Below are 27,969 nucleotides of genomic sequence, written 5' to 3'. Positions count from 1 at the left end.
TACCTCTCGAGTTGACGGAACACGAAAATGTTAATACCATTAGTGTATACGAGTTCGGCTTCATTTCGGCCCAAAACCCCTTGCTATAGGACACGGTTTTTCTTATCAAAATTGAATGTTCTTATTTTTTAACCAAACTTCATCTATTTTTTTTCTTTTTTTTTTTAACTTTTTTATTAAATAACTCACACCCTATATTAATAACTCACACACCCTACATATGTCAATGTGGTTTGAACCCATGACCTCAAAGTTGTCAGTTAAACACCTTAACCAACCAAGCCATGGCTCACCAACAACTCACACACCCTACATATGTCAACGAGGTTTGAACCCATGACTACAAAGTTGTTAGTTAACACCTCAACTAACCAGGCCTCGGCTTACCGACAATCAAATCATCATTTCTAAATACCTCTCGAGCTGACGAAAAACGAAAATCCTTATCCCATTAGGGTACGTTTGTTACCCGGGACTATCTACCCTCACCTTAATTTCTACCAGAAGCCTAGACTCTGGTAACCCAGCTTATGCTATAGCAAGCCATATCCCCATGTTTGGCTTTGTAGGGCTAGGTACCGGCAAGACAGAAGAACAGAAGCAAACTATTTCCCAAAACTGAGATGCCATGAGTTTGCAGAACTCTTTCTCAAACCTGGATCTGAATTAGATATGTGCCAAATTCTCTAGTTCTTTCAGTCAACAACCATAAACGAATTGGGTTTTTCCAAGTCACCTAAAACTCAACCAATTCATGGCAAATAAGTTTCTGCAAAATCATCCTTCACTCATCAATCATCACCAATTTCTGCTTGATCCAACTGGAATCGCCTAATTGCTACTACCCGAAGAAAACCCATAAGCCAAGAATCTAAACAAACTCCTCGATCGAATTAATCTTGACCAGAAAAGCATGAATCTAAACAAACTCCTCAATCGAATTAATCTTGGAGAAAATTGAGTGAGAGGGCGCTGAGATGAAGGAAAGAACGAGCAAATTTGAGAAGATGAGACGTTGTTGGCGTTGTGTGAGATGAGGGCTTCGAGAGCGCAACCAATTTTGAGGCCGCTCTGTAAGGTGCTGAGGGGTAATTCGGGACTCGACATGCTCATTTAATTGAGTCCTCCCTCCAAACAAACACAGGACAAAGTCTTATTTCATTAGGTAAGTTAGTCAGTCCCATCCTATCCCGTGTACCAAACGTACCCTTAGTATATACGAGTTACGCTTGATTTCGGCTCAAAACCTCTTGCTATAGAAAACGTTTTTTCTGGTCAAAATTGAATATTCTTATTTTTTAACCAAACTTTTTCTATAATCAAATCATCATATCTAAGTACCTCTCGAGCTAACGGAACACGAAAATCTTAATCTCATTAAGTATACGAGTTCCGCTTGATTTCGGCCCAAAACCCCTTGCTATAACACACGGTTTTTCTGATTAAAATTGAATGTTCGTATTTTTGAACCAAACTTTTTCTGTTATCAAATCATCATTTCTAAGTACCTCTCGAGCTGACGAAACACGAAAATCTTAATCGCATTAGTTTATACGAGTTACGCTTGATTTCGGCCTAAAACCTCTTGCTATAGCACATGGTTTATCTAGTCAAAACTGAATGTTCTTATTTTTGAACCAAACTTTTTCTATTACTAAATCATCATTTCTAAGTACCTCTCGAGCTGACGGAACATGAAAATGTTAATACCATTAGTGTATACGAGTTACGCTATATTTCGGCCCTAAACCTCTTACTATAGCACACGATTTTTCTAGTCAAAATTGAATGTTCTTATTTTTGAACCAAACTTTTTCTATTATCAAATCATCGTTTCTAAGTACCTCTCGAGCTGACAGAACGCGGAAATCTTAATCTGATTAGTGTATATGAGACTAACTAAATATCAGCCCAAAACCTGTTACTATAGCACACGGTTTTTTCAGTCAAAATTGATTGTTTTTATTTTGGAACTCGGAGTTCCGCTTCATTTCAACCAAGATCCCTTGCTACAGCACACGAATTTTCGGTCAAATTTAAAAATTCTTTTATTTTAATCATACTTAACATGTTATCAAACCATGATCTTAAGGTACTTCTCTAACTCACAGAACTCGAAAGTCTCAATTGAATTATATATATATACGAGTTTTGTTTCATTTTGCCCAAATTGGTAACTATATATATCAATCTTAGGTCGGGATGAAAACAAGAGATACCAATCTGATATTTTTAAAACTTGATATACCAAAATTTATGAAATGCAAAAGTTCGTATACCATTATTTCTCTTGACACAATCAGACTTTCTCTCCCACGTAACAGCAACCAGTAAAATTTACAGTACTTGCTAAAGAATCGCAACTTCGATTGCCAAAGATACACCTTTACACATATATACATACAGATATGATCCACCTTACAACCTTACAACAGTGTTTACAATCAATGTCAACCCCACTGACAAACTACCACTTACAAAACCTAATGAGAACATAATCCCTAGCCTAAGGGAAAGGATTCAATATAATGAAAACGAGAAACAAAGTTCTTGATAATGGCCTATGAAGGAAAAGAATAATCTCAGTTCTCAGTAGAACATCAGACTAAAGCTATAAGAGCGTATTCAACAGTATCCACCTTTCCTATGTAAGATATCAGAAGTCTGATTTCATGAGCTTTACTCTAGGCTTTATGTTAATGTTGTCAAATGGTTTTGCTTGTTCTACGTTGATGTAATCCCTCGTCTTAAGAACCTGCAAAACAATGAGTACAACCATGAGTAAAATTTAGATCAGGAAAGAAACACATGCAGATGGAGAATTTTAGAGTTTTTGTATAACATCAACTTCACAAAACAAGTCTCACCGAACAGTTAAATATTTTTCGAATACATATATCTAAGAAAAGATAATCAAAGATCATTCCTATCAGCAGACACCATGATAAACTTTTATCAGAGAAAGAAGAAACATATTCCAGCTAATCCTAAATACTCTGGAAATACCACGGCTGCTGGATATGGTAGCCATCTCTCAGGTTCCATCTCCAGAGTCTGATTCAAACTCTGCCACCCATCCCCACCATGGTAGGCCATTAACCTACTATCATAAGTGATAGGGCAGATATCTTAATGAGGGGTCAAAAACAAAGATTGTGCAATTTTTCAAGTTATTGTGAAATCATCAATAAATCAGTCAGAACCCACATTTGACCTTTTGTCTAAAATATGCGTTGCTTCCCAGAATTTGGAATTCATCGCACATATTAGCCATTCTGAAATGCCATCAAACCAACTAAAACTGATTCAGCAAGTAATTCCCAGTTCCACATAATACTTAATTACTACTTTATCTTTATCGATACTTTAATCATAGTATTGCCCACAATCTAGCAATCTACTTCTACAGAATCAAAGACGTAGTTGCAAAATAACCATCCAAGTTCATTACACAACACACACAGTTTCCAAACTGTTGGCAAGAATATCTTCCCCACAAACTCAACTAAAGCTATGTTAACAATATACCATCTATTTATACCACGGATTGACAATTAAAAGAGCATTCTTCATTGCACACTACATGGGGAACACACCCACAAGTGGCCTACAAGCCTGACTATCCCGCATGGTATACTGAAAAATGGAGAAAACTCCGCTCCGCTCCACTCAAAAACTCTCACCCACTACAAAAATATCCCTTTTTATGGTCGTTATGCTCACAACATTGTAATCTTATTCACATTAGTGAACCACAATTAACAGCTGTGGAAGTAGCCCAAAATTTGGTCAACTATATCTTTGTCTCGTGTGTAACTCTGATTTAACACTCATCCTACTTCCAAAATTTGGTCAACTATATCTTTGTCTCGTGTGTAACTCTGATTTAACACTCATCCCAAAGTGTCAAGCATCCACCAACCCAAAGATTAGTAGAAAAATAAAAAAATAAAAATTGAAAAGAGAAAAATGAAACACCTTCTATCAAAGATTTATAGACTAAATCCTCAAAAAGAGTACACTGACTTTTACGAAGAAGTGCATGTCATCATAACTGTCTCCAAGGATTTGTTTTGGCTCGAAAATTTCATTGACATGCCTTTTGAATTCCCAACATTTTGTAGTGTCTGTCGTAAAACAATGAAGCTACCAAGTACATATTGAAACAATCCCTCTACGATTATCATTTAGGAATGACAAAGACGGAAGAGAAATTGTAGATAATATCAATTAGAACACTAACCAATGTTTCAAAGAACATCCTTGAAGCTTCCTTACGAGTTTTTCCATTTAATAAGTTGTCCATGCCAAGAACCTTTTTCCCATGCACAGCTTCCTGATCAAATAAAGTTTGAAGATACTTGGCAACAGCCCTATCAAAAAAGAAAGAAAAGAAGAAACACTCGGTTATCGATAATATGGTAGTGAAATCAAAAGGTTTGATCCTAAACAATAGATATAATCAATTTCCAAAAAAAAAATAGTCAGCAACAACAACAAATTAGTCATAAAAAAAATTGATAACAAAACTAAAATAAAATACACACACACAAGTGCATGGTATATAAGTTATATACAATAATCATGATGTTAAAAGGAGTGAGTGATAGAGAGAGAGAGTATCTTCTTGTAAAATTATTAAATAAAATATGAAACACCGACTGTCCTAAACAGAAAGTCCAATTTCAATCATTTAAGCTTCAAAACACAAACTTATCAGTATGACCTACAGCGAATGATGCAAAACAAGTAAAAACAACTATTGTGACTTGCAGTAAACAAGAATGCAGTAGCTGCATTTATCTATAACTATTTAGAGCATACACACCTGGTGCGGGAAGACCATCCACTGTTTTCAAGAAGACAAGTGTCTTCAGCAGAAGGCATATCATCCGCCTCCTCGGCTATCTCTTCATCATCTACGTTCAAAAATTCTAAATAGAAAAGAATACATATGTTACTCAAAGAACGCAAGTACATATAAAACTACAGGATAGTAATTATGGCAAAGAGCTTATCTAATGGTGGCTGGCAACATTTATTTAACATTTATTTTCCATCAAGACATGATCAAACAGAGTTAACAATTGAACTTTAAGGTCCAAGTACAGAGGGCCCACTCATATATATGGTATCCCCAGTGGAGTATTATTCAGGCAGACAAGATAATAAAACAAAAAAAACTTGGCATCATATAAATGAGAAAGCGTCAACCAAGGAAGATGATTAAAAAGTGGACCTGTATCGTTTCCAAAAACTACATCACCATAATCCTGCACAGCCAAAAGCGTTATGTTAAAAGCACATATAAAACTTATAAGGAAACAGTTTCCTAGTGTGATGTTGGAGCACACTAATAAAATGACCTAATTTCATTATACAATGTTTACAGAAGTTTCTACAGTCCAAGCAAAATCATATCAAGCCAATGGAAGACGATCAAAAAGTCTCTTCATATTTTACTTTCAGATATTGTTAGAAAGAACGTATACATAAATAAAGAAATATTTCCTATTAGTTAATAAGATCGAGTAATTTGCTTGTGAAGTCAAGAATATACCAGTTATCAGAAATATCAGTAGTAGCATAAAAAATGGCCTCGAAAGTTTGACGGTTACCCAAGGGCATTAAGCAAATGAACGATGACAAGTAGGTGGGACAAAGGATCATTAAGGAAACATTATACCACAGTTAATAAAGTAGTTCAACAAAAAGAGTAAACTCAAATTAAAATTTAGAAAATCATGACAAATAATGTTCACAACTTACTCCACGATTTCCAGCAGGGTAGTCTGCAGTAACTTTTGCCTCAGTTCCACTGCGTGGATCAGCCTCCTCATGTTCTAGGTTTTCTTTATCACTGAAGGAATTATATTTTGCGTCCACATCAAGTTCCAACGAAATTGTAGAACCAATGTTGTCTTCTCCACCAAGCATACAACTAGACTTAGTGTCCTTGTCATCACAACCATACGTTGCATCTAGGACCTCATTTTCATTCACAATATGCAGCTCATGTCCCATTTCTTCCATAGGTTGATCATCTAAACTCAAGTTCTTGTGGTCACCAGTTTCAAGAGTTACGGTTGCAAGTGTAGCATTTAGGTCAGTAACTTCAGAAAAACCCGTCTGAACATCTGCACTGATTTCGACATTATGCTCAGCAAATCCAATAGCGTCAACTCCTTTCTGAATACTTGCATCGACTACCAACGCATCCACATCAATAGGTTGACCATCCACCTTTTCATCTGGGGACATGCATAATGTACCCGTCTGCAGAGAAGCATCTTCCCCATCAATTTTATTCATGTGCCTTGGCTGGATGTTATCTTCAGATGGCATATCGTATGTATCTGCTGGAACAAAATTGGTAGCTTCTGCATTGTTTACATCAATTTCCATTTCGCTCATCTCCACCAAGGGTTCATGCTTTGATTCTTCAGGGTTGGTAATCCTCTGCCCTTGAGCATCAGAGTCCTGAGATCTTAGGTTATGATCTTGCATCCCCCGGTTTTCAGTCTCAATAACAATGTCAGCTTGTGCTTCTGCATCATCTCTCACTATTACAGGTTTGGTGCTTCCAAGGATTTCAGTTTCTTCAGTAACATTTGACCTCACAAAATATTGTTCATCCTTCAGTACCTTGTCAGAAGTGTTGCCTTGATCATCTTCAGAAAACCTGGTTGTACTCACATCAAAATTCTCGGTGTGCAGAAATATCAGTTCCGCTGCCAAGCCTGACAAACAAAGAATCAACTCAGGTGGCTAGTAAAAGCTTTGTGGAGTAGAGTAATCATTAAAATGGCTTAAAAGTCACCTGCAACTGTGTATTGCAAGTGTATGTGTACACTACTATTACCTGTGATGATGGGTTCAGTGAAAATTTCATCTTCCAAATTTTGTCTCTGAATCATTGAAATTTCTGGGCGAGTACAAGGGGCTTTTTTCCGCACACGACGTATATCTTCGGTATTTGTCAACTGCTGGCGTATTGTACTTCATATGACAGGCAGGCAAGCAGTTAGTATATTTTATACGACGAGCAATATACTATTATAATACATACATTAATTTATGCCTAACATGCTTAGTATGCTTTGATCTACAACATTACTCACTCAGCCAGGTCTCACTGCTAAGTGCGTACAATGTACACACAAAATACTTGCATAGTGAGCCAAATACCAAAACCAGAAAACAAAAAAACAAAAAACACTGCTGAGTGCTAACATAGACATAAATACTACCTCTATAGTGAACAAAATGACAAATATCCCATGAGAACAGCCGGTCAGCCAAAGAACCCAACGGCCGCCATCTATGTAAATACAAATTTTTTTTTTTTCTAAAGAAACAACAATTCAACGAAATGACCTATGAACCGGAAATGCAGTCATATTGAGAAAGTTTGCAACTAAAGAGCATGAAACAAGATCATGCAGAGAGCTACTCAGTATTAACAAGGGGTTTATGCAACGAATTGAATCGACGATTTGAGTGTAAAGGTTTTTCTATAGTGTCAACATCTTAAAAAGATTTCATCATATATCCTCTAACATATACGCACTTTCATTGGAAAGAGCCAAGCAATGAACTAGAACAACCTATGAGAAAATGGTGGTCAAAACTAATTAGTATATGAACATGAATAATGTATATGAAGACCGACATACTCGCCATGCAGGACCATTGAATCATCCATTAGCACTTTTCTCTTTGAAGCAGTGCTACGGACAGCAGTTCGGAGGCGTTTTGTGGTTTTCATTTCAGGTACAGGCGGAGTAGGTTTTAGTTTTAAAACTGAAGATCTTCTCCCGACTGAAGGAAAAAAAAACATAAATCAGTCCAAAACCATGCAAATAACACAACATTTTTCCCGTGAAATTCAAGGGCAAAAAGAGATGCAAATGAATTATTACTCCACAAAGAAAGACAGAAGGAGATATGTTGATACCTAAAATAGAAGACAATAAATCATCATCATCAGGGATGGAATCTGCAGTTCGCTTTCCTCGGGCCTCCCCAAATGACTCGACTGAATTTAAACTCTGAACTGTTACACTACTTTCAGTAGAACTGCGTTTCTTCCCAGAGATGAGTTTGGACCTAGCACCATCACCACTATCACCACCGAAGACTTCTTTTTCAGGTGTAGACTCAACTGGTATACCGCTTGGTTCAGCAGTGAGCCCCTCTGATATAGATAGAAACTTTTCAGGAGCAAGCGAGTCAGAAGTGGCAGACCTATCCAAAACATCCAGTTGATTGTCGCCAGATATAACGTTGGCCACTGAGTTTAACCGCACAACCTCAGAAGATAAGTTGCAAGGAATTTCTGCACTTTTATCTGAAGAAGATACCACACTGTGATGACTCGGATCAGAGTTGCATGCCTGAAGCACACAGAATTGAGTAGATGCCATTTTTTCATGAGCAACAGGGTTGAAACAATCTACAATGTTAGGTGTGCATGCTTCTCCTGTATAGTTAGCAATATCATTTTGAATTTCAGACTTTAGAGATGTTTGTTGATCCTCCATGTAATCCTCTGGCACTTGAACACAGGTACCACTCGAAGAAATCTTACGAGCAGACTCCTCCAACTCGGAGGTAACCTGAGAGCAACTAGGAGATGCAACGGTTTCATCCAGCCTAACTCCTGCAGGTTCTACACATTGTTCACCCTTTTTTTCTGTGAGCATAGTTGCTTCACTGTTAATTACAATACCACAATTTATATCTTCCACCCTGTTTGGGAAATCCAGTGCACCAACTGTCCCATTTGAACATTCTAATGCTGGAGATACAGGTTTAATCTGCTCATGCACTGGTGGTTTCATCTCCAGATCTCCCACATTGTATCCATTCTCAGGCACATTTATTGTATTATTATTATCCTCGCAACGTGGACCTAACTCGCTACAAGCATTTTCTGTGCCTTCCGGTACTGGTAAATTTGATAAACCATGGTCTTCCAAATCCAAGTGATCATTGCAGGCCATAGCTTCCTGAACACTAGACAAGTTTGGCTCTTCAAATAATCCGGGAGTCGACGGAGCCTGAGCATATGTGACAAATTCAGTATTTGCAGCAAGGACTTCATTCTGTCAAAGGATAAAAATGTTCATGATGGGGGCAGCAATTGTATTACATATTTAATACATGAGTTGTCCCCCCAATCCCCGACAACCAAAAAAGTAGAACTAAAACTAAAATCTTATAAAAGAACTAGCTTGCACACAAGTAATGATGAGCAATTAGGATAATACCCAACATATAGTTTTTAGGAAACATAACAAACCTGGTTTCCAGTCTCATTCATTTGCACAGTTTCTGAAGTTCCAGGTACTCCCTCAAAAACTTCATGCTTTTCCAGGGGTGTTGCTGGCGGAGTCAATGCCTGAGGATCTCTACTGAAATGAAGATTATAAATAGGGTATATCAAAAACTGAATGTTCTAAGTGAAGACAAAATGTAAAGAAACTACCAAACAGGTAACCTCTACAACTTGAAGTGGAGAGTGCCACAAGGATAAAAACAAAAGTGAAAATATATCTTATACAACAAACCAACTTTTACTGCAGAGTACAGAATTATGGACCAGGTGTTTACTTGATTACCATACTTAACTAACAAAGTCAAACAAACAGAAATCAGAAAATACAATATAATCAGAATCTAGTACAGCATCCCAGTTAAACAAAATAACAACTCAAAAGCCCACGTGTTCATACAAACAAAAGAAATAAAAATTTTCCCTTTCTTTTTTGTTTTTTTATGTGGTATACTAGGGGGCAGAATGCCTTAAACAGAGATATAAAGTAATCTACAGAGTCAGTACCCCAAAAACTACAGGCACATATAGCATCCAAGATGGCAGAAGTTGCTATAGCATATTTGAAGTTGATCGGCTTGGAAATTTTTTGTTTTGTAAATATGAGTTTCATTTTGTGGGTTAACTGAGTGGTTCTAGCCTCATTTAGTATGGAGGATATGGTAGGTTTTGTTTGGTCGTTCATTATGGTCCAGTCCGTCATCAATAATGTTACTCACAAATTCATTAGTACTTTCTCTCTTTCCTCTTTCCTTCTTTTTTCTTTAAATCTAAACCCAAACATAGGAGACTACAGACAAGACAGTCTTAAGACCCTACGCTAAAAGCAGTCCTCCAGTCGAGCAATATGAGAAATGCTAAAGCTTTTGAATTCTGAGGAAAAAGAAGCTTATAAAGGTGCCAGAAAACCTTACTCTGTGGCCCCTCCACCCTAACACCAAATAATATGTGCTCGCGCTTAAACCCTGTGCTTAAAGTACAGATGTTCTCCAGTCAAACAGAACATAATAAGTTTTAAATTTTAGGAAACCGAAGCCCATTAAGGTGCCAAAAAACTTTACTCTGTTCCAAAGCTCCTACCATCCGTGCAACTTTACTCTCTGTTTTTTTTTTTTAAGGATATGGCAATCATACTGAACACAAGTGAATATAAGGCTCTGCTGATTGGACAATAGGTGAGATATATATATATAGGGCCTAAATCCAATGCAGAAATTAACATGTTATGATTCGAACTTCTAAGAATCTCTTTGTGCAAACAAAGAATGCATGCAAGATGCTTGACACCATAGAGATATATATATATAAGTTACCCGGAAATTGCATCATTCCCTTGAGCTGCAGCCTGGCCTAAGAACAAGTCCTGTTTTTCACCATGGGACAATGAGAATTTCTAAGTGACACTGAGACATATAAGACAATATTTATGCACTAAATTCTTGCATAAGAAAAATTAAACATGTAAAAATGAAACCATATGTATATGAATGTGCATTGACTTGTTAACAAGAAGATACAAAAGAGAAGATTCAGTAAAGACTCTAGCAACGTGGAGCAGACTCGGGCTTTTTTAACCAATAAACTAATGTTTTATCAAGTTATTTGCGTATAAAGCAGGTATAAAAAATTCACCTCATCAAAATCTAGACCAATTTGAGAAGTATCACCATCCCCAAATCGCTCTGAAAATAAACCAGGAAATATTTGATAATAAGTAAGCCATAGTCCATAAACAACAATAAGTTGTACGCCTAGGCTTTAATATTAACCGAGTATACCATCATGTCATCACAATAAACTGACGAGTACTAACCATCCAATCCGAACTGAGATGTCGAGTAAACCACACCCTCCATTGCATCTTGGAGAGTAATCTGCTCCCTTGTACTGACATGATGATCAACATAATTACTGCAAGACAACTGAATGTTAAAATCACATGCACAAATCTTCATCTCCAGACTCAACACCAGATCTTCAGTCTTAAATAAAAATGATTGAACTTACTAACCCCTGAAAAATTTCATTATCTGGTAGCTCAAAATCATCAAGATCAAAAGTCTCAGGCAAGGTGATAGAATGATACGGTGCAGTTGATTCTTCTGGTGGTAAATCAACTGCGGTGGAGCGAAAAGCTTGCTTAATCTTAAGCAAAGCCTCACTGCAGTCATCAAAAAGGTAATTCACCTTTCTAGAATATATCCTCACAACACCAAGCAGAAGATGACTGGACAACCGGAGAGCAATCGGAACTTCAGGAAAAAGAATAGAATCTGCACCACAACAAGTTGAAGAATGGAAGTAAGACGAGCAGATACATGAAATTGACATAGAAAAATTAACATAAACTGCTTGATAACAGAAATTGGAGAAAATAAAGTACAACACCATATTCCTGAAGTAAACACAGGTAATGATAAAGTACAACACCATATTCCTGAAGTAAACAGGGGTAAAGATAGAACACCACAATCTAAAGGGAGTTGCATCCCTCTTGGAGTAAATGATTTAAGATATATTTTAGTATCTTTCACCCAATATCTTCTTCATTTCTTCAATCCAACTTCCTATACGTTACTTTGGACCAATTATACCTTCAGGACTTTAGACAATCGATAGAACACCATAAGCTACAAGAAGTTGCATCGCTCTTACGGTTCTTTTAGAATTAAAAAGTTTTGGGTTTACTTTTAGAAATGGCATCCTTCAGTTTCTTACAAAAGAGAAGGTAATAAATAACCATGAGTGTGCTGCTCTGATTTCCTTTTTTTTCTCGAATGAACGCATCATAAATAGAAACAGAAAATCAAAGTAAAATATGGAAACTGACCTACAGAGACGCCAATATCGGTGTCGGCAACCTGATTCTTGCGAAGCTTGCGCTCCAAATGTGCCGCTATCCATATCGTCCCAAGTGGGCCTTTTTTTGCCAATATAAACTGCGAGTAAAACATTTTTCTGTACTTTGTCTCACCTCAATACACCAAAGAGACCCTGTAATTCACATAACAATCTCTCCAATCGACAATTTTAAAACCCTAATAGTCGCTCCCAGATATAGCATAAGCCTCTAAACCATCTTCTTGAGTACCAAATCATCAAAAACGAGTAGAAACGCTTCAAATCCAACAGATTTACATGACTCTGGATTGAAACCCTAAATTCATACCACAGCCTATTGGTCGAACAGTCATCCGAAGCCCAAAAGTCTTACTTCTATAAATCCCCAAATCAACTACGAACACGAAACCCTAACTTTCTCGCACCCTTAAGCACTCGAATAGCAAACGTAAAGGTATGAATTGTCTGAAATCTACGAAATAAGAGCTACCCTTTGATCAAAAAATTGAATCTTTGACAGAAATAGGAAACGTTTGAGCTTTCAACAATATAGGGATGGTGCTGGGATTTCGAAAACCAAGCTAGTAGATGCAGCTGTGTAGTTGCTGGGAGCAAAGCATACAGCTTGGAGGAGTTTGAACGACCGAATCAGAGATCGAACAGAATCAGACATGGAACAGAGTCAAGAGAGAATATTGAAGATGGGTAGCGCCTTCCAATTTTCGAACTTTGGTTTTGTTCATGTGTACCAGAATAGAACTGATTTTAAGGCTGACGACTTTAATGTAATGTACTTCATTTTTCATTCTACAAAAAAAAAAAAAAAAAAAAAGTACTCATTTTACTGTTGTTTTTGTTTTAGATTCTTTTATAAGTCAATCAGTCAATGTGTACTGATTATTCAATTGGATCAGTTAAACAAGAGTAATTAACATTTTTTTTTGAAGAGTAATTAACATTATATAGAAGGAAACAGATAATATTTCCATAGTCAGGGTTTAATGGTATTGATTTTTCTTTAACTTTATGTCAATTTTGTTAAAAACCTTCTAATTTGTTAATATCATCAATATATATTTTGCTCAACTTTTTGTTCGTGTAGACATCATCACATTATCATTATTGATTTTGAATAAAGTTTTAATAAGCTTGTAGGTGGAAAATGATGCACAAAATTGCTACATTTAACACATATAGGTAAAACTAAAATAAATTTAAGTCTAGTTATCTTTCGTCAAACTCGAACCCCCCTTAATTAAAAATCTTGCCTCCGCCACTGTTGGTCGATGAGCATATTGTGACTTAACAAGTAAAAAAGTCGATGTGTGTGTTAATATTTGCTCCTAATTTTCAGCAATGATGAATTCAGCAAACAGTATCACAATAACACATTCATCAACAAGAAGAAATTCAAGAGCTACTTTTTAATTACAGAGATCTTTTTCTTACGATTTGAAGCATCATTATTAAAACATATCAAAAATTACAACAACTTTTATTAAGGTATCAACTATCAACCAACCATTTATAAATCTACGACTAAAAGAAAATATAAACAACGTTGATGGATGAGGAACACTCTTCCTCTTCGATCGGTCTTCCTACTTCCCCCTATTTTCATCGTTTTTAGCATCAGTCTCCTCGACAACCTCAAGTTCAATTCTGCTAGAAGGATCTATAGTGATCTCAAGTTTAGCTTGGGCATTAACCGTAGGCACAAAGCTTTTTTTCCCTCTTCAAGTAGGTCTTTATCTCATGGTCCCTATTTGCCGTTTATCGATTCTTATTGGCTTTTAACCTTCCAATTTTCTTCTTTTTGGGGAAATTGACAGCTTGTCATTCTTGTGTTGTACCATCCACCTTCAAACATGGAGAAAGAACTTAATAACGCTTGTGAAGCTTCTCCAACTCCATTTACTTAAACATGAACAAACGTGGTATGTGGATCATCGTTGTACCAACATTGTCCCAACTTAACCACCTTTAAGGTGTTGGGTTTTAACCACAAAATGGCTCGGTATAATTGGGTATGATCCGTCGACTTATAAGTTGTATGTTATTTTTTATTTTTCTAATATGAGATCTTTCATCTCCAACATTCGCCCTAACATGCAACTTAACTTTTTAGGTCTGCACGCGGAATTCTTTCTGTCTAATTCTCACATCAAAAATTGGTAATGCGGTTCAAGGCCCACTGTAAACACTTGATATGGTATGAAGCCAACCAAAATTTTTCTAATGGTAATTCGATAAACCCAAATTTGGGCTCATTATGCTCGAAGACATAATTAAAGAGTGACCCACTCTGATACCAACTTGAACAGGAACAAGTGTGACCCGTGGATCATTAAATTGTGAGGCTATTTTAGCCGTAACAATTTTTGACGCCGTTGCTACGGCTAAAATAGCCTCACAATTTAACCCTACAAAAAGATTGTCAATTGTAGTATAAAGAAGCAAGGATCGTTTGATGCCAGAGATTGAGGGTATTTAAATTCACACACAACAACAATATCACAAAAGTGTATACTGTTCCTAATGAATAGCATACGAAAATCTACTTAACTACCTAACTTACACTACTTAGAAAATTATGAAAATTTACAGACTCAAACTAGATACACAGAAGAATACACACAAAATTTCAGAGGATTTTGAGTTCGTTTACTATATTAAATGAATCACGAAAAACAGAAGACATAAGAATAAGAAAACTGATTTGATTTTGTAGTTTGAGAAATATGATAGAAGAGGTTAGGAACTTTGGAAATCTACCTCCGAATATGCTTCAAAACAATATCCATACAACCAAGATTCCAATTACCAAGTCGTAAAAAGGTTCAATCAAGAATAAACCGTGAACGCACTACATAAATTCTTACTACTTCCCGTAACTACTTAAGCAAGATGAATGCATCATTACCAAGCCTTTAGAATAATCGATCAAGGTATAGACGTTATCAACAAATTATTCCAAGCATTAAGATCAATGGATCGGAAATTTGATTGAACAAGTATTCAAAACTACTGTGGAACGCCTACCTAGCGTGCGTGCAAGTCTCTCTATTTGGTTTCACCTATCGTCTCATAGGTTTTACTACCTTGAATTAAGCCATATTAACTGTTTAGAAGATTAAACAACCTATTTATATCCTCACTCACAAGTTCATAATATTCTATGTATGCATCCATGAACATAAACAAGCAAGAGATATATATATATATATATAAACCAAAACCAAATAGACAATTCACAACTAAGCAATTATGAAATCAAGGTTTCGAAACAAGGTTTATTGCATAATTTGGGGCTTTAAACCTTCATCCCTAACTAAGAAAAAATAGCCACACATCATTGTAGAAATCACACAGAGAAATTAAACTTCGAAAGTTAAAGATTACAAAGGAAAGAGTACTATGGATGGAAGAAGAATCGACGATGGTCTTGGCGGCTTTTGCATTAGATGGCTTAGAGTCTTTCACATCTTAGGGTTTTGCCTTAAATAGTCCCCAAGTCTTCATAGCTTCATTTTCAGACTATGTTTCCTTCTTTGACTAGGATCAATGTTTGGGCTATCTTTTAAATGTCTTCCACATATAATCTAGGTTTGGCTTTGGGGCACATTATAATATTGATGTCACTCTTCAAAACCGTGCAAAAATCCTCCAAGAAAGCTTCTCGGAATCCAACCTCCATGAAAAGCTTAATTACAATCTGAAACCATGTCAAATGAAACACAAAGCATTCACCAACATCATGAACAAATAGTCCCTTTTGTATATGCATGACTAGCAAAATTGTACCCTTGAAGCTCGGGTAGTTCAATTTGGGTCCAAGCAGAAAACCCAAATCAAAGGGTTTGGGGTTCCCGCCAAGGCGACGTGTCACGGGGCGGGTTAAAGCATAAAAAGCTAGCTAAGACAACGCTATTTGTGTTTTCTTTTTAATTTCTCGCTACCAAACAACGTAGTTTTGATGACTATAAAAGCTAAGAAAACAAAATAGGGTTTGTATTTTACAGTTGCGAGAGAGAAGTATATTTCTTTGATTCCCATTTTGATAGAAAAGTGCAAATTTCCCTCCTCACTTTGATGCTTGGGATGAATTTTAAACTGATATGGAGGTGGATTCAAAGTTTGACGTGAATCCTATAGTACTTTATCAAAACAACATATCCCCAACGGTCGTTCGAGAGATTCACAGATTCACTTAGAGCAACTCCAACAACTCCCTAAATATTGATGTTCTATTTTGAGGAATTATTTGGTTGTTTCACTCTAACAGGTTCCCTATAATTTTCTTGAAAATGGGTTACTTGAAGAGAGAGAGAGAACCAAATTCCCTATTATGCAACAACTATAATTTTAGAAAAAGATTTGAGCTGATTTCTAAAAAAAAAAATTGAGGAATTATCATGAAATCCCTAAAATAAGGGAACATGTTGGGTCGTGGAAGAAAAATTGCTTAAAAATTTAACATTTGCTTCCCTATAATGGAGAAATTATAGAGAAGTTATTGGAGATGGTCTTACATTACAATACTCTGTAAAGAATTGGCTTCTTTGGTCAGATTCAATACAGCTTTGATGTACGAGAGTCGGTCATTCATATTTTGCTACACGAATTACTTGCTTTCCAACATTTCTTCCCGAAAATAACCCAACAAAAGCAGATGGAGCACTTTCCAAGCCTTCATTCATGTCTTCAATGTAAACAATCTTCCCTTGGTTATAGAGGCTAATAACATCTTCCAAGAAACGCGGGTATAAATTCAAGTAATCACTTTGCAGGAATCCTTGCATCCTGATGCGCTTTGTTATGAGATTGTATAAATTGTGGATACCTCGAGGATCAGAGAGATTTTGTTCAGACACCATACCACACACAGAAATTCGACCATGAATTCTCATGTTGACAAGCGCTGCATCAAGCATTTCCCCTCCCACATTATCAAAGTAAATGTCAATGCCTTGAGGAAAGTACCTATTAATGTTTAGAAGATTAAAATCACTGAATATCTTATGCAACTCAGAACAATAGAAGGTCATGTACAAATTTTACATGCAAGAGCCTGTGTAGCTTGAATCATGCAACAAAAGAGGCTCTAAATTGTCAGATAGTTTCAACTCACTAACTCATCAACTAACCTTTTCAGAGCTGCATCAAGGTCTGGCTCTTCCTTGTAGTTAAAAGCATCATCAAAACCAAGCTTATTCCTTAGAAGATCAACCTAACAAATATTCCAAGTAAGTTGTATATACTGCTTCTCAGCGCTAATTCATGCAATACGATAGTTTGCCTTGCTTTCATCCCTTGTATCAGGTATTCTATTCCAAGTTATCGCTGAATAAAACTAAGCCTATTAATGCATAACATGGGATATATGTATGACAAAGGAACAGCAGTGAGCTTACTTTTTGGCTTGAACCCGAACTTCCAACTACGTAACAGCCAAGCAACTTAGCAAGCTGACCAACAAGCTGACCTACGGCTCCAGAAGCAGCAGAAACTAAAACATATTCCCCTTTCTTAGGAGAGCAGACCTCATTGAATCCTGCATATGCAGTAAAACCTGGCATACCTGTAACAGGAACGTATAACCTGGTTACTTCTTCAAGAATTGAAAACAAAACCTGTATATAAGCTAAGTACTGTACTGCCATTCCAAACAGTAGTACAGCAGAAATTTTTATATGTTCTTTTTATTTATTTGCTATTCCTCCTGAAGACCACTGATTTCACGTCATCTCCTTTGCTGTCCACGGGAAAGAAAGCTCAGATGCGACACTTCAAGCTGGAACATAAAAAGGAATGCACTGGCCGACACATTCGGTGGGCTCAAAAGCTAGTAGAAGTGTTCTATATTGCCAGGAAAACAAAGAGGAGGGGGGTACCAAAATATAAAATGTAAAGAATGAATGAAAGTTGAATTGCTCTGGTTCTTAGAACTGGGAACTGAATGCTGATTCCCATAGAAAGTATATATGTTAATGCTGTATATATGGAGTCTGGACTAACTTGAGAAATGAATTGTTCACACTTTAGATAAGCTATGATGAAGCTATTAGTGTCACTAAATCAGTATGTCTGTCACAGTTTCCGAATTAATGATGACAGTGCTAAGTTCCTTCTAAAAATATAATGTTCTGGAAATAAGTTCAAAGAAAAAGAAATATGTTCTAGAAAATACAAAGAAAAAGGTGTAAATTCAAATTTTTCGGAGGACGTGTAACATTGAAATTTAGTGATCATGAAGCATTCTTATAGAAGCTCTGTCCGTAAAGCAATTGGCAATGTTTGAAGAGGTAAATGACATGATATATATTGTTATACAAGTAAGAGTTCCAAAGTAGGACATACTCTACTACTTTAGATCATTTGTAAGTTGTAATACTTTAGTTCGCAAACTACATGATACAAGATTAAAATAGTTGTTTTCTTTCTTGACGTTCAATATACAATTTTATTCATCGACTCCTTAATCATAGGTCAATATTTATTCTCTATTTATTAAAAATGCTCTTCAATGGCTACTGAAGTTGCAGTATCAACATGTGGAAATTCAAAGTGATTGTCAGCTGGCAGTGTCTGATATTCAAGCATCAGACTATATGGAGTTGGAGTTTGGCAACATTAATTCTGCATGACATTCATCACTATCTTACAGAGATAGTTTTGCAAAATGTTTCTATCACTTTTGCTCCTAGAACCACTAATGCAGTGGCACATAGACTAGCTAGTATAGCATTTGAGCGTTATGCACAGCTTGAATGGCTGGATTCCATCCCAATCTCAATTAGAGATGTTCTAAATTTCGATTGTAAACATCTTTAAGGATCAATGAATTTCTGGGGCTACTGCCCCTTTCCCCCTCAAAAAAAAGATATTTAATCTTAAATATCAAACAACAATATTGAATCTTACTCGATACCTCATAAGCTAGCAGCTGAAGCTTTTGAATCTGCACAAAATTATGACTGGCAGAACATTCCCCCCTGATTTGCTTAGTGATGTACTAAGCTTTGATTGTCCACATTTGATCTAATGCAATTAAAAGTTCTTTTGATTCCAGAAAATAACAATATTCTCTATTCTAACCATATTAGTAATTTACTTTCACACTGACATATGAAGTACAGATTCAATAGCTATGAAATTACCATGTGATGTGCATATTTTACATGGGCAAAATGAAAAGCAAACCCAAAGGTCTAAAACTCTGCCTGGTCTGTGTCCAAGAGAAGAACATAAATTGCACGGAAAAACTATAGAGAATGACATACCAAGAAGACCCAAATGGAAAGATAGAGGGATGTCATCTTGCTTAATTTTTCTCAACTGCTCAGTTCTATGAATTAAGCTGTATTCTTCCCATCCAGTTATGCCAGAGACCAAGTCGCCAGGCTTGAAATTCGGATTATCAGAATCCACAACTTCGGAGACACCGAAACCTTCAATTGGCTTCAGAAAGCAAAAACCCTTGACTATTAGTAAAACCAAAATGTCAAAGCAGAGTTCAAGTGTCCTAACCAAAGATGTATATACTCTTTTTATTTCAGGTTCAAGAGACACTTGTGACTTGTAACAGGAAATGAATCATGCTGTTGGAACTTTGAAGTGAAATAATACATGGGTAAATTCCTCTGGAGCGACCAATATAAAGTAGAGAAAATGAAAAGAAAAACAAATGGCAAAAAGTGAAATGAGGGTGAAGGACAAGAATACCTGGCCAGGAACGAACGGGGGAATGTAGGAATCACGAAAATCACGCATACGTCCCCTCATATAAGGGTCACAAGAGAGGTAGAGATTCTTGACCAGGAAAGCTCCAGAGCCTTTAGGAGCCTTGAGCTTGATACTGATTCCAGGCATCACTTGTAAGTCTGTCTCCTTTGGGGTGCCCTCTATGAACCCCTTGAAGATCACTTGTTTGTTCTCAGCTTCCATTGCTACCAACTACCAACACAAGATCGATCCAATGATTGATGCAGTGGCCGGTGCTAGCTGCGTCGGCAAAACAAAAGACCAAACCAGTAGTGCCCCTAGTGGGTACTCTACTACCCTATGAAGTGGGAAGCGCTCTTCTCTCCTCGGTCTTTGTGGGGAGTGGAGAGACGTTACAGCGAGCCAGCGACACTGTTTGATTATAGCACCTACCCCTTACCATTCGCACGCTGCTGATTCACGTGGTACGTCCGTCACCTAGAATACCAAGGTTTTTTTTTTTTTTCAATTTGTTCTGACCTAACACCTTCTCGTTACCCTTTATTTTTTTTTGTCAAGGAAGCCATATATTAAACAAAGCCCAGAAGGCAGTGAAGAACAGCAGAAACAAAGCTAAGAAAACACAGATTAAACGTAAAGAAACAGCCGAAAGGAAAAATTGAAACACTAATAGCTAGCTCGTTACCTTATTTCAGTTACTTATTTTTGGTCAAACCACCCCATGTGATCGAGTTGGTAAAAATGTAAGCATAGAACCCTCATACCTTAGTTCGTATCTCGTCGATGTTGATTGAAGGTAAATCTCAATTTATTTTGGGTGACTAGAGAAGAGGAAACATTCTTACATGATCTCCAAGTTTGACATGCTCCTCAATTAAGGTTCTAACCTTGAAGCTATTAAAGGGGTCATAGTTAGAGCATTTCGCATGTCACGATTAATTGACTTACAGGCCTATGTAACCTTTGGAGTTAGAGCTCCGAAGCTATCAAAGTGGTCATAGTTGGAGCATTTCACATGCCCTTATTAATTGACTTACGGGCCTATGTAACCTTTAGAGTATCCTTTCTGGGTTCTTTCTGTTTGTTATGTTGCCTTTGGAGTTCCTTCTGGGTTCTTTCGGTTGTTATGTTGTGTTCTTTCTTTTGTGATTAGTCTAAAAAGAGCACCAAACATGAGTCAGGCATCTTGTGGAAATAAGCTAGGCTTTAAGAAGGCAGGATTCTTGTAGAAATTAAGCACAAGCACCAAACATGAGTTAGGCATCTTGTGGAAATAAGCTAGGCTTTAAGAATGTAGGATTCATGTAGAAAATTAAGCACAAGCATCTCCATCAGTGTAACTAAATTTAACATTTTTGTTAAATTTAGCTATAGTTAGGAAATTTAGCTATTGATATAAGAGCATCTTTAGCAATGTTAGCTATTTTTAAGTTAAATTTTAGTCAAATTAGCTAAAATGTCATTTTGGCTAGCCACTTTATAAATGTGGCTACATCAATGCTCTTTATTGTAGCTAGCATTACATCAACATTATTCTTCAAATAGAAATTAAATAGTTTAAATATATTTATATATCACATAATATCTTACAAGGAATGTATTAAATTATAGCTAGCCTCATCTGAGTCATCTCGCTCTCTGTATTTAGCTAGCGATAGCTAAAAGTCATAATAGCTAAATTTTGGCTAGTATGCTGGAGCTCCGAAAATATCAAAAAAGTTAAACACACTCTTTAAAATAGCTAAAAACTAAAATAGAGAATCTGTTAAAGTTGCTTTAACAATTTTGCTCCAGCAATAATGAGAAATAGTTATTTGTAAGTTTAGTGATATGTTTTAATAAATCACAAACTGACACTGGACAAAAAGAGATAGAATATGGGTACGTTTGTTTAATGGTATTGTGATAACCTGAGACTGAAAAATTTCTTGTGATATCCCTACTTAATTTCATTCATTGTCCCCAACACCTTAAGCTTGCCTTATGTGAACCCTGTCCTAACCCATGTTTGGTGCCAACCCAAAGACCCAGTCTGCATCTACATCAAAGTGTCTCATTCTCAGATTCTCCATATGTATCAAAGATCAAAGAGATACCCACAATTCTTCTCACACAAGTTTAATCTACTTCCATAATCAAAGTTCTTCTCTCAAATCCAAATTATGCAATTCTAATCAGTACCCTTCTAGAACACAACATAATATCCAATACCCAACAAAATTATGCTTTCAATTTGCAAAAACTTCAAGATTCGTTTGACTAGAGGGAGAAGATGCCTCAACCTCAAGTTTTGGGTTGGAATTCAGTGAGAAAATTTAACTGATATAAACTGAAATTTGACGAATCTGAACTGAAATTGAGGAGTTGGGATTCACTTGGTGAGTTGGTGACTAAAATTTGATGTACTATAGAATCTGAAATTTCTAACTGAAACTCATGAACTGTAGTTTGTAAGGATTAGGTTATGGGCGTGAGAAAGAACAATGACTGAAACTGATGACTTGAGCGTGAGAATGACGATGACTGAAATTGAAGAGAGAGAAAGTTGATGATTTTGGGCGTGCGAACGATGAATAACGAAGTGTAAAACTAGGCTTCCATAACCCCTCGATCTTTGTGGGGAGTGGAGAGACATTACAGCGAGCCAGTGAAGTGTAGAACTAGGCTTCCATCAAAAGACATGGAAGCCTATAATTTAACAATGTCGTTGGCTCGCTACAACGTCTCTCCACTCCCCACAAAGATTGAGGGGGGCTCTTTTGATGTCTCTATGATAGAAGGTCTCAGAGACGATTCGGAACTACCTATACTCATTTAAAAGAGTCTCCCTTGTTGCCAAACATGGGAAATCTGAGATGGGACTCTATATGAAAAAGAGTTTAAGAGAGTCTAGTATCGGGTAACAAATGTGTTGTATATGTTTTTATTTTAGCAATTTATGACTCAATAGACAAATTTATCAATTCTGTTTACCAATTTTTAGATTTAGCAATCTCTTAAGCATACGGTTAGACCTTTTATTTATCCAAAAGTTGATAAATTTCTAAATTTGATACATCAACACTACTAGAGATGTTTAGAGCAAATGCACCCTAAAAAGCAAAAGGCAAAAGGCAAAGGCAAAATGTTAGTTTTTGCCTCTTTACGATGGTCCCCAGATTTTGATGCAGCCCAAAAAATCTAAAAATGATAATACTAATCATGGCCCACCAATAGCAACCTCATCTGAGTCATCTCTACAAAAAGGAAAATTCATCTGTCCCACTAAGTATGCTCCATGTGCGCCTCCATCTGTTCTATTGGTTGACTTGGTTAACGACCAAAACTTGACATTGGGCTTATTTAGGCAATCCACACACAAGTCGACCAAGAAACTTGCAGTGCATTAGATTTCTTTTCTTCTTGCCATTTAGCTTGGTCTTAGACTTCTCAAACGTCCCCAATGCATTTGCTCTTAGGGTTTAGGGTTTTGTTAGTGAGAAAAAAAAATTGTAGATTTAAGGTTAGTGGGCATTTAAAAGGATGACAAAAAAAAAGGAAAAAAAATCCATAATCAGGGCAATCTCGAGGAAGGTTATACATGGGATGAAAACTCATAATGTAATAAAAAAAAACACTCATAATGTAATACGAAAAAAAAAAAAAATTTAGAAAACTCATAACTCTCCACCTTGTAAACAATGATGGTATCAATTTAAAAGGGTTCATTTAACAACAGCATCACCACAAAAATAATTGACACTAATTCAAATGAACCGCAATGCTATAAAATGAATCAGCTTTCATAGAAACCTGGAAAAGCAACAACGCTTTTTCAGGTAATTGACCGAACAGAATGATTGTTTACCAATTTTGATTGGCCATAATCAAATGACAGTATTACACAACTATCTGTGGTGCTTCAAGGACTATTCATACCCCACAGGTGGTCAACCACGTCATAGGAACTGCTAAGGTGTTGGAAGTTAGACCGGAGCAGAGCAGTTCCTTGGGTTTGTCTGGTGTCGTGCTCGGGGGGTTCTCTTTGCTTTGTATTGGCTGAACAGCAGTGACGCACACAGACGCGATGGCTTTTGGTGTTATTAGTGTACCTCCCATGTACCTTAACCACCAGTATAACTTCCTTGTCTCTGGTGTTTTCACACCAACGGTTCTGGGGGACACCATCGACAAACTCTTTTAGAGTTTGGTGTTCCTCATGATGAACAGACACCTCTGCTATATGATCTGGTCTGATAATGCCAGCTGCAGGAGTGACCTGGTTCAAAAACAAGATAATTATCCAAAGTTGCAGACTTTTGGTTATCAAGTCTACAATAAATAATAATCGTGAATGATACAAGAAACTGGCTTAATCAACAGTCTCTTGTGACAGACAACGAGATAAATGAAGATGCATGAATTTTTACAAATAATATTCAGAAGAGTGTGCTTGTAATGCAAACTGTACAATCTGATGTACAGATTAAAATCAGAGCATCACTATTGCTACTACATTCTGGTGGAAGTGCAAACAGTAAAATATAGCCAATGTTCCGTATGGAATTCAATAGACTAGCTATATAATCTACAACTTCTACACATAGATCAAACAGTGGTGTAGCTCTGATCTTTACAGTCATAACATAATCATGAATATCTGTCTCTACTGGACAACACTATGACAAATGCCTAAAGAATTTTCTGGGATCTATTTCATCTTTCTAAGCTGCAGAAGGTAACTTTGACATCTACATACTACATGCAAAGCCAGTGCACTGCACTGTATCTGCTAACTCTTTTCCAAGTATTAAGGAGTACATACATATTTCATAACAAAAATGTTGCTTTTACCCCACACCACCACAACCAAAAATACTCGATTACTGAAGTAGAAAGCACATGTACTGTTTCAAAGCATAGGAAATTACCTGAAGCCATCGCGGAAAGCCAAAGGAACCTCTGGGACAATGATCTGATGCATGTCCATCCTCCTTAATGACAGATTGCCCTTCACAAATTATTTCGAAAAAAGCATCTTTTTGGCCAGATTTATTTGTAATACGCAAAATGGATGTATCCTGGTTTTGAAGGATTATTTTGTTTGTACTGACAATAGTTTCAGGAATCTTGGATAGTTCTTCAAGCATACATTTGAGCTTCCCATTTGATTCCAGGATATCTCCAAGCTCTTGTCTCCTTATTGACTCATCAACTCGAGCAATATCAAGAGTAAAAATGCACCGGACTGGCTTGTGATCACTGTCAGTTACATCCATGGAAGCCTCGTACCTATTGAACAGGTATCAATGCTATGCATTAAGAATAAGTATATAACAAAAGAGAGAAATACCCGAGCATAAACACAAGTATACATGTATAGTTGTATACCTATCATACATCAATGCATGATCTCACTTATATAACAGTAAAACACAAATATAATATATGTGTGTGTGTGTGTGTTTGTGTGAGGGCCCTTCCACTAAGGGATCCTTTTTTTGGTCTTTTCTAGGGATAAGGGAATTAGACTAATGTAACTACATACAAATACATGCATGTTTTATCAGAACAGAAAATTCTGCAGCCATGAAAGATTTAGCTGCAAATCAATTTCGTCAACCTTGAATATTTCATCGGACAAAATTTTACTAAACCGTATGCCTCAAACAGCTTAAAGGCCTGATCGATGTCAATGTTAGTCAGCACAAAATGCACAGAAAATGAAGAAATGGGACCATTCAGGAATTCTGTAAGAAGCAGTTCGCTCAGCAGTAGATAAGCTATAAATTAAAAGTCCAAGTGCTTCCTGTGAAGGCACTTGACTTCTGCAGAAAGGATCGAAATTATTTTCAGCTATTTCTACCAAACACCAGCACTTATGGGATTCCAAAAGCACAGACAAAAACTCCAAAAACAGATCCCTATCACTAGGTTTAAAATCACATATTTCAAAGTGTTGAATTATTGCAGTACCAAAATCTAGCAAGGTGCCGTGTTATACCTGCTAAATAGACTATTGTTGAAATTTTTCTTAAATTTCGAACTTCGAGTTGTTTTGAGAATTCAACCCTCAATCGGGGAGATACTTTGAAGATTTCATTAACTTAGGTTCCATAGAAATATTTGCACGCCTACAACATTAAAAGCTTCCACTGCCGCTTCTTTTTTTTCTTTCTTTTTTTGTTTCATCTACTCCATATTTGATTTCTTAAAGCAATATAAAATCTGTGCCCTCAAATTAAAAAAGCATGTGATGATTGGGTGTGAAGTTGATAATCTGCTTAGGTCTTAGTGGGAGATGTGGAAGTGAGTAAGGTGAAAGAAGTCTGAAGAACTGAGATCTAACCAAACCAAAGAAAAGGAAAAAAAAAAAAAAAAAAAAAAAAAAAAAAAANAAAAAAAAAAGGTAGAAAAGAAGATATTAACACATAAATCAAAAGAGAAAGATGATGACCCACAGGACAACAAGGAGTTTTATTCTTTATCCATGATTTTTTTTTTGACCAATAGGTCCGATGAAATGCACCAAACCATGCCTGCCAGTGCTCGCATGGATATAATTTGATCCCTGAATGGCCAAATACTTTTAGAGTAGGAAAACTTACCGTGATATTGAAGAGACAACAGGACATCCTAAGCAGCATTCTGATACCAACGCTGAGCGGCTATCACGATACAGAATTCTATCACACCAAGCTGGAATGCGCTTCTTTTCACCAGAATCATACCCTAGAGGAAAAAAGAATTAGTTAACTAAATAAAAGCCAAAAAATTTAGAAACAAAATGAGCTCTCAAACAAAATATATCATAGTTCATGCCAAAAAGGCCTTGCATGACATGAAACCTTGTTTTTACACTTTTGCCTCTGGAACCACTTTAAATAAACTATACAAGGCAAACTGTACAAGGCACAGATATCAAAAAGGTTCAATGCAAGAGAAAATTAAAAAAGAGACAAGAAGTTCGACAGACATAAAGTTGTCAATTTGAGATTTTGACTTTTTGAGTCATGTTTTTTGAGTCATGAAACATTGAAACATCCAACACAAGTTGATTAAAAAAAATATTGCAGGACCAAAGCTGTTTATTAGCTTTCAGTTAAGATCATTCAAGCAATTTTTAACATTTTTCGTTGCCCAGCCAAAAGCTATGAATTTTAGAAGCTCATGATACAGTTAAATGTACCTGCTAAACCAGCTTGATGCCTTTCAAACTTGTATGTGGGAGGAAATGTAATCTCTGCCTCCCGCATTCCTTGAAAGACATTTCCGGCTGTCATTTCCACTCGGAGCTGATCCCGTTCTCTAAGCCAATCAAAACATCTTTGAGAAACAAAATCTCTAGCTTCATCATAAGATATACCATCAAGCCGATAGTTAAAATCACCAAGGAATATGACCATGTCTGCTTCAGATAACTCAGGCATCCCTTCTACAGAATTGTTACCAATAGCCTGAAATTGCATCAATCTTTCATCAGAGTTTTATGTTCATTTCTTTTTTTCCTTTGAGAATATGGTTGGAAGAAAGTGATTGTTAACACATAATCTAAAAATCAAAAGGCAACATATTATTATAGTATGTACATACATTTGTACCACGAGGCAATTGGACAGCAGATGAAGCAGTAGCTGCAATAGAAAACACGAACAGCAAGCATCTATAAATGGACCAAAACAAAGCATTGAGAAGAGAAGGGAACAATATAAGAAAGGTACCGGTGTTGTACCAGCTGCACAATTGAGATAATTCGGCCGAGAGAAGGTCATGGTTCGATATACATGATCGAAATCTGCATTGCGGCGATTAACGGCTTCCAAATGCGCAGCAAAGTGACAATTAACAAAGCACATTGTCCTGCCATACAATCTAATCCTCAAACCAACAGCTCCCTGTTTGAACAATCTTTACCTCCATTAATAATAGGAACTGTATGAAAATGACAGTAGCACTACCATGAACCTAAGTATCTGTGTGCATGTGTGTCTTGAGAGACAAGGGAGACCAAGAACACACCCATATGATCCTTTTTTATGTGGAGAGAGAGAGAGAGAGAGAGAGAGAGAGAGAGAGAGAGAGAGAGA

The 27,969-nt window shown here is 36.6% G+C and overlaps 3 protein-coding genes across 3 annotated transcripts in view; all 3 read right to left on the bottom strand.

Annotated features, from left to right (window-relative positions):
• Positions 1-2,293: 2,293 nt before the first annotated feature.
• LOC101312274 lies at positions 2,294-12,918 on the bottom strand. The gene is made up of 14 exons (XM_004304781.1): positions 12,168-12,918; positions 11,349-11,610; positions 11,151-11,248; positions 10,970-11,019; positions 10,651-10,700; positions 9,305-9,416; positions 7,958-9,107; positions 7,677-7,821; positions 6,863-6,999; positions 5,770-6,740; positions 5,240-5,273; positions 4,829-4,934; positions 4,244-4,373; positions 2,294-2,755 (listed from the first exon to the last, which is right to left on the bottom strand). The coding sequence occupies exons 1-14, from the start codon at positions 12,289-12,291 to the stop codon at positions 2,657-2,659; spliced, it is 3,468 nt and encodes a 1,155-aa protein (XP_004304829.1). The 5' UTR covers positions 12,292-12,918; the 3' UTR covers positions 2,294-2,656.
• A 3,787-nt stretch (positions 12,919-16,705) lies between these two features.
• LOC101295054 (NADP-dependent alkenal double bond reductase P2-like) lies at positions 16,706-20,347 on the bottom strand. Its single transcript, XM_004302133.1, has 5 exons — positions 19,904-20,347; positions 19,462-19,639; positions 17,593-17,759; positions 17,326-17,408; positions 16,706-17,161 (listed from the first exon to the last, which is right to left on the bottom strand). The coding sequence occupies exons 1-5, from the start codon at positions 20,123-20,125 to the stop codon at positions 16,780-16,782; spliced, it is 1,032 nt and encodes a 343-aa protein (XP_004302181.1). The 5' UTR covers positions 20,126-20,347; the 3' UTR covers positions 16,706-16,779.
• A 3,230-nt stretch (positions 20,348-23,577) lies between these two features.
• Positions 23,578-27,969, bottom strand: part of LOC101292716 (type II inositol 1,4,5-trisphosphate 5-phosphatase FRA3-like) — an 8,764-nt gene continuing 4,372 nt past the window's right edge. The window contains exons 7-12 of the mRNA XM_004302126.1: positions 27,615-27,777; positions 27,476-27,516; positions 27,072-27,339; positions 26,491-26,614; positions 24,814-25,174; positions 23,578-24,161 (exon numbers count right to left, since the gene is read on the bottom strand). Of these exons, the coding sequence (XP_004302174.1) occupies positions 23,805-24,161; positions 24,814-25,174; positions 26,491-26,614; positions 27,072-27,339; positions 27,476-27,516; positions 27,615-27,777 (1,314 nt within the window). The 3' untranslated portion in view covers positions 23,578-23,804. The remainder of the gene's footprint in view (positions 24,162-24,813; positions 25,175-26,490; positions 26,615-27,071; positions 27,340-27,475; positions 27,517-27,614; positions 27,778-27,969) is intronic.

Source organism: Fragaria vesca, linkage group LG6 (genome assembly GCF_000184155.1).
Source record: "Fragaria vesca subsp. vesca linkage group LG6, FraVesHawaii_1.0, whole genome shotgun sequence".
In the NCBI taxonomy this organism is placed as follows: domain Eukaryota; kingdom Viridiplantae; phylum Streptophyta; class Magnoliopsida; order Rosales; family Rosaceae; genus Fragaria; species Fragaria vesca.
This window is presented reverse-complemented; position numbering and strand designations above follow the sequence as displayed.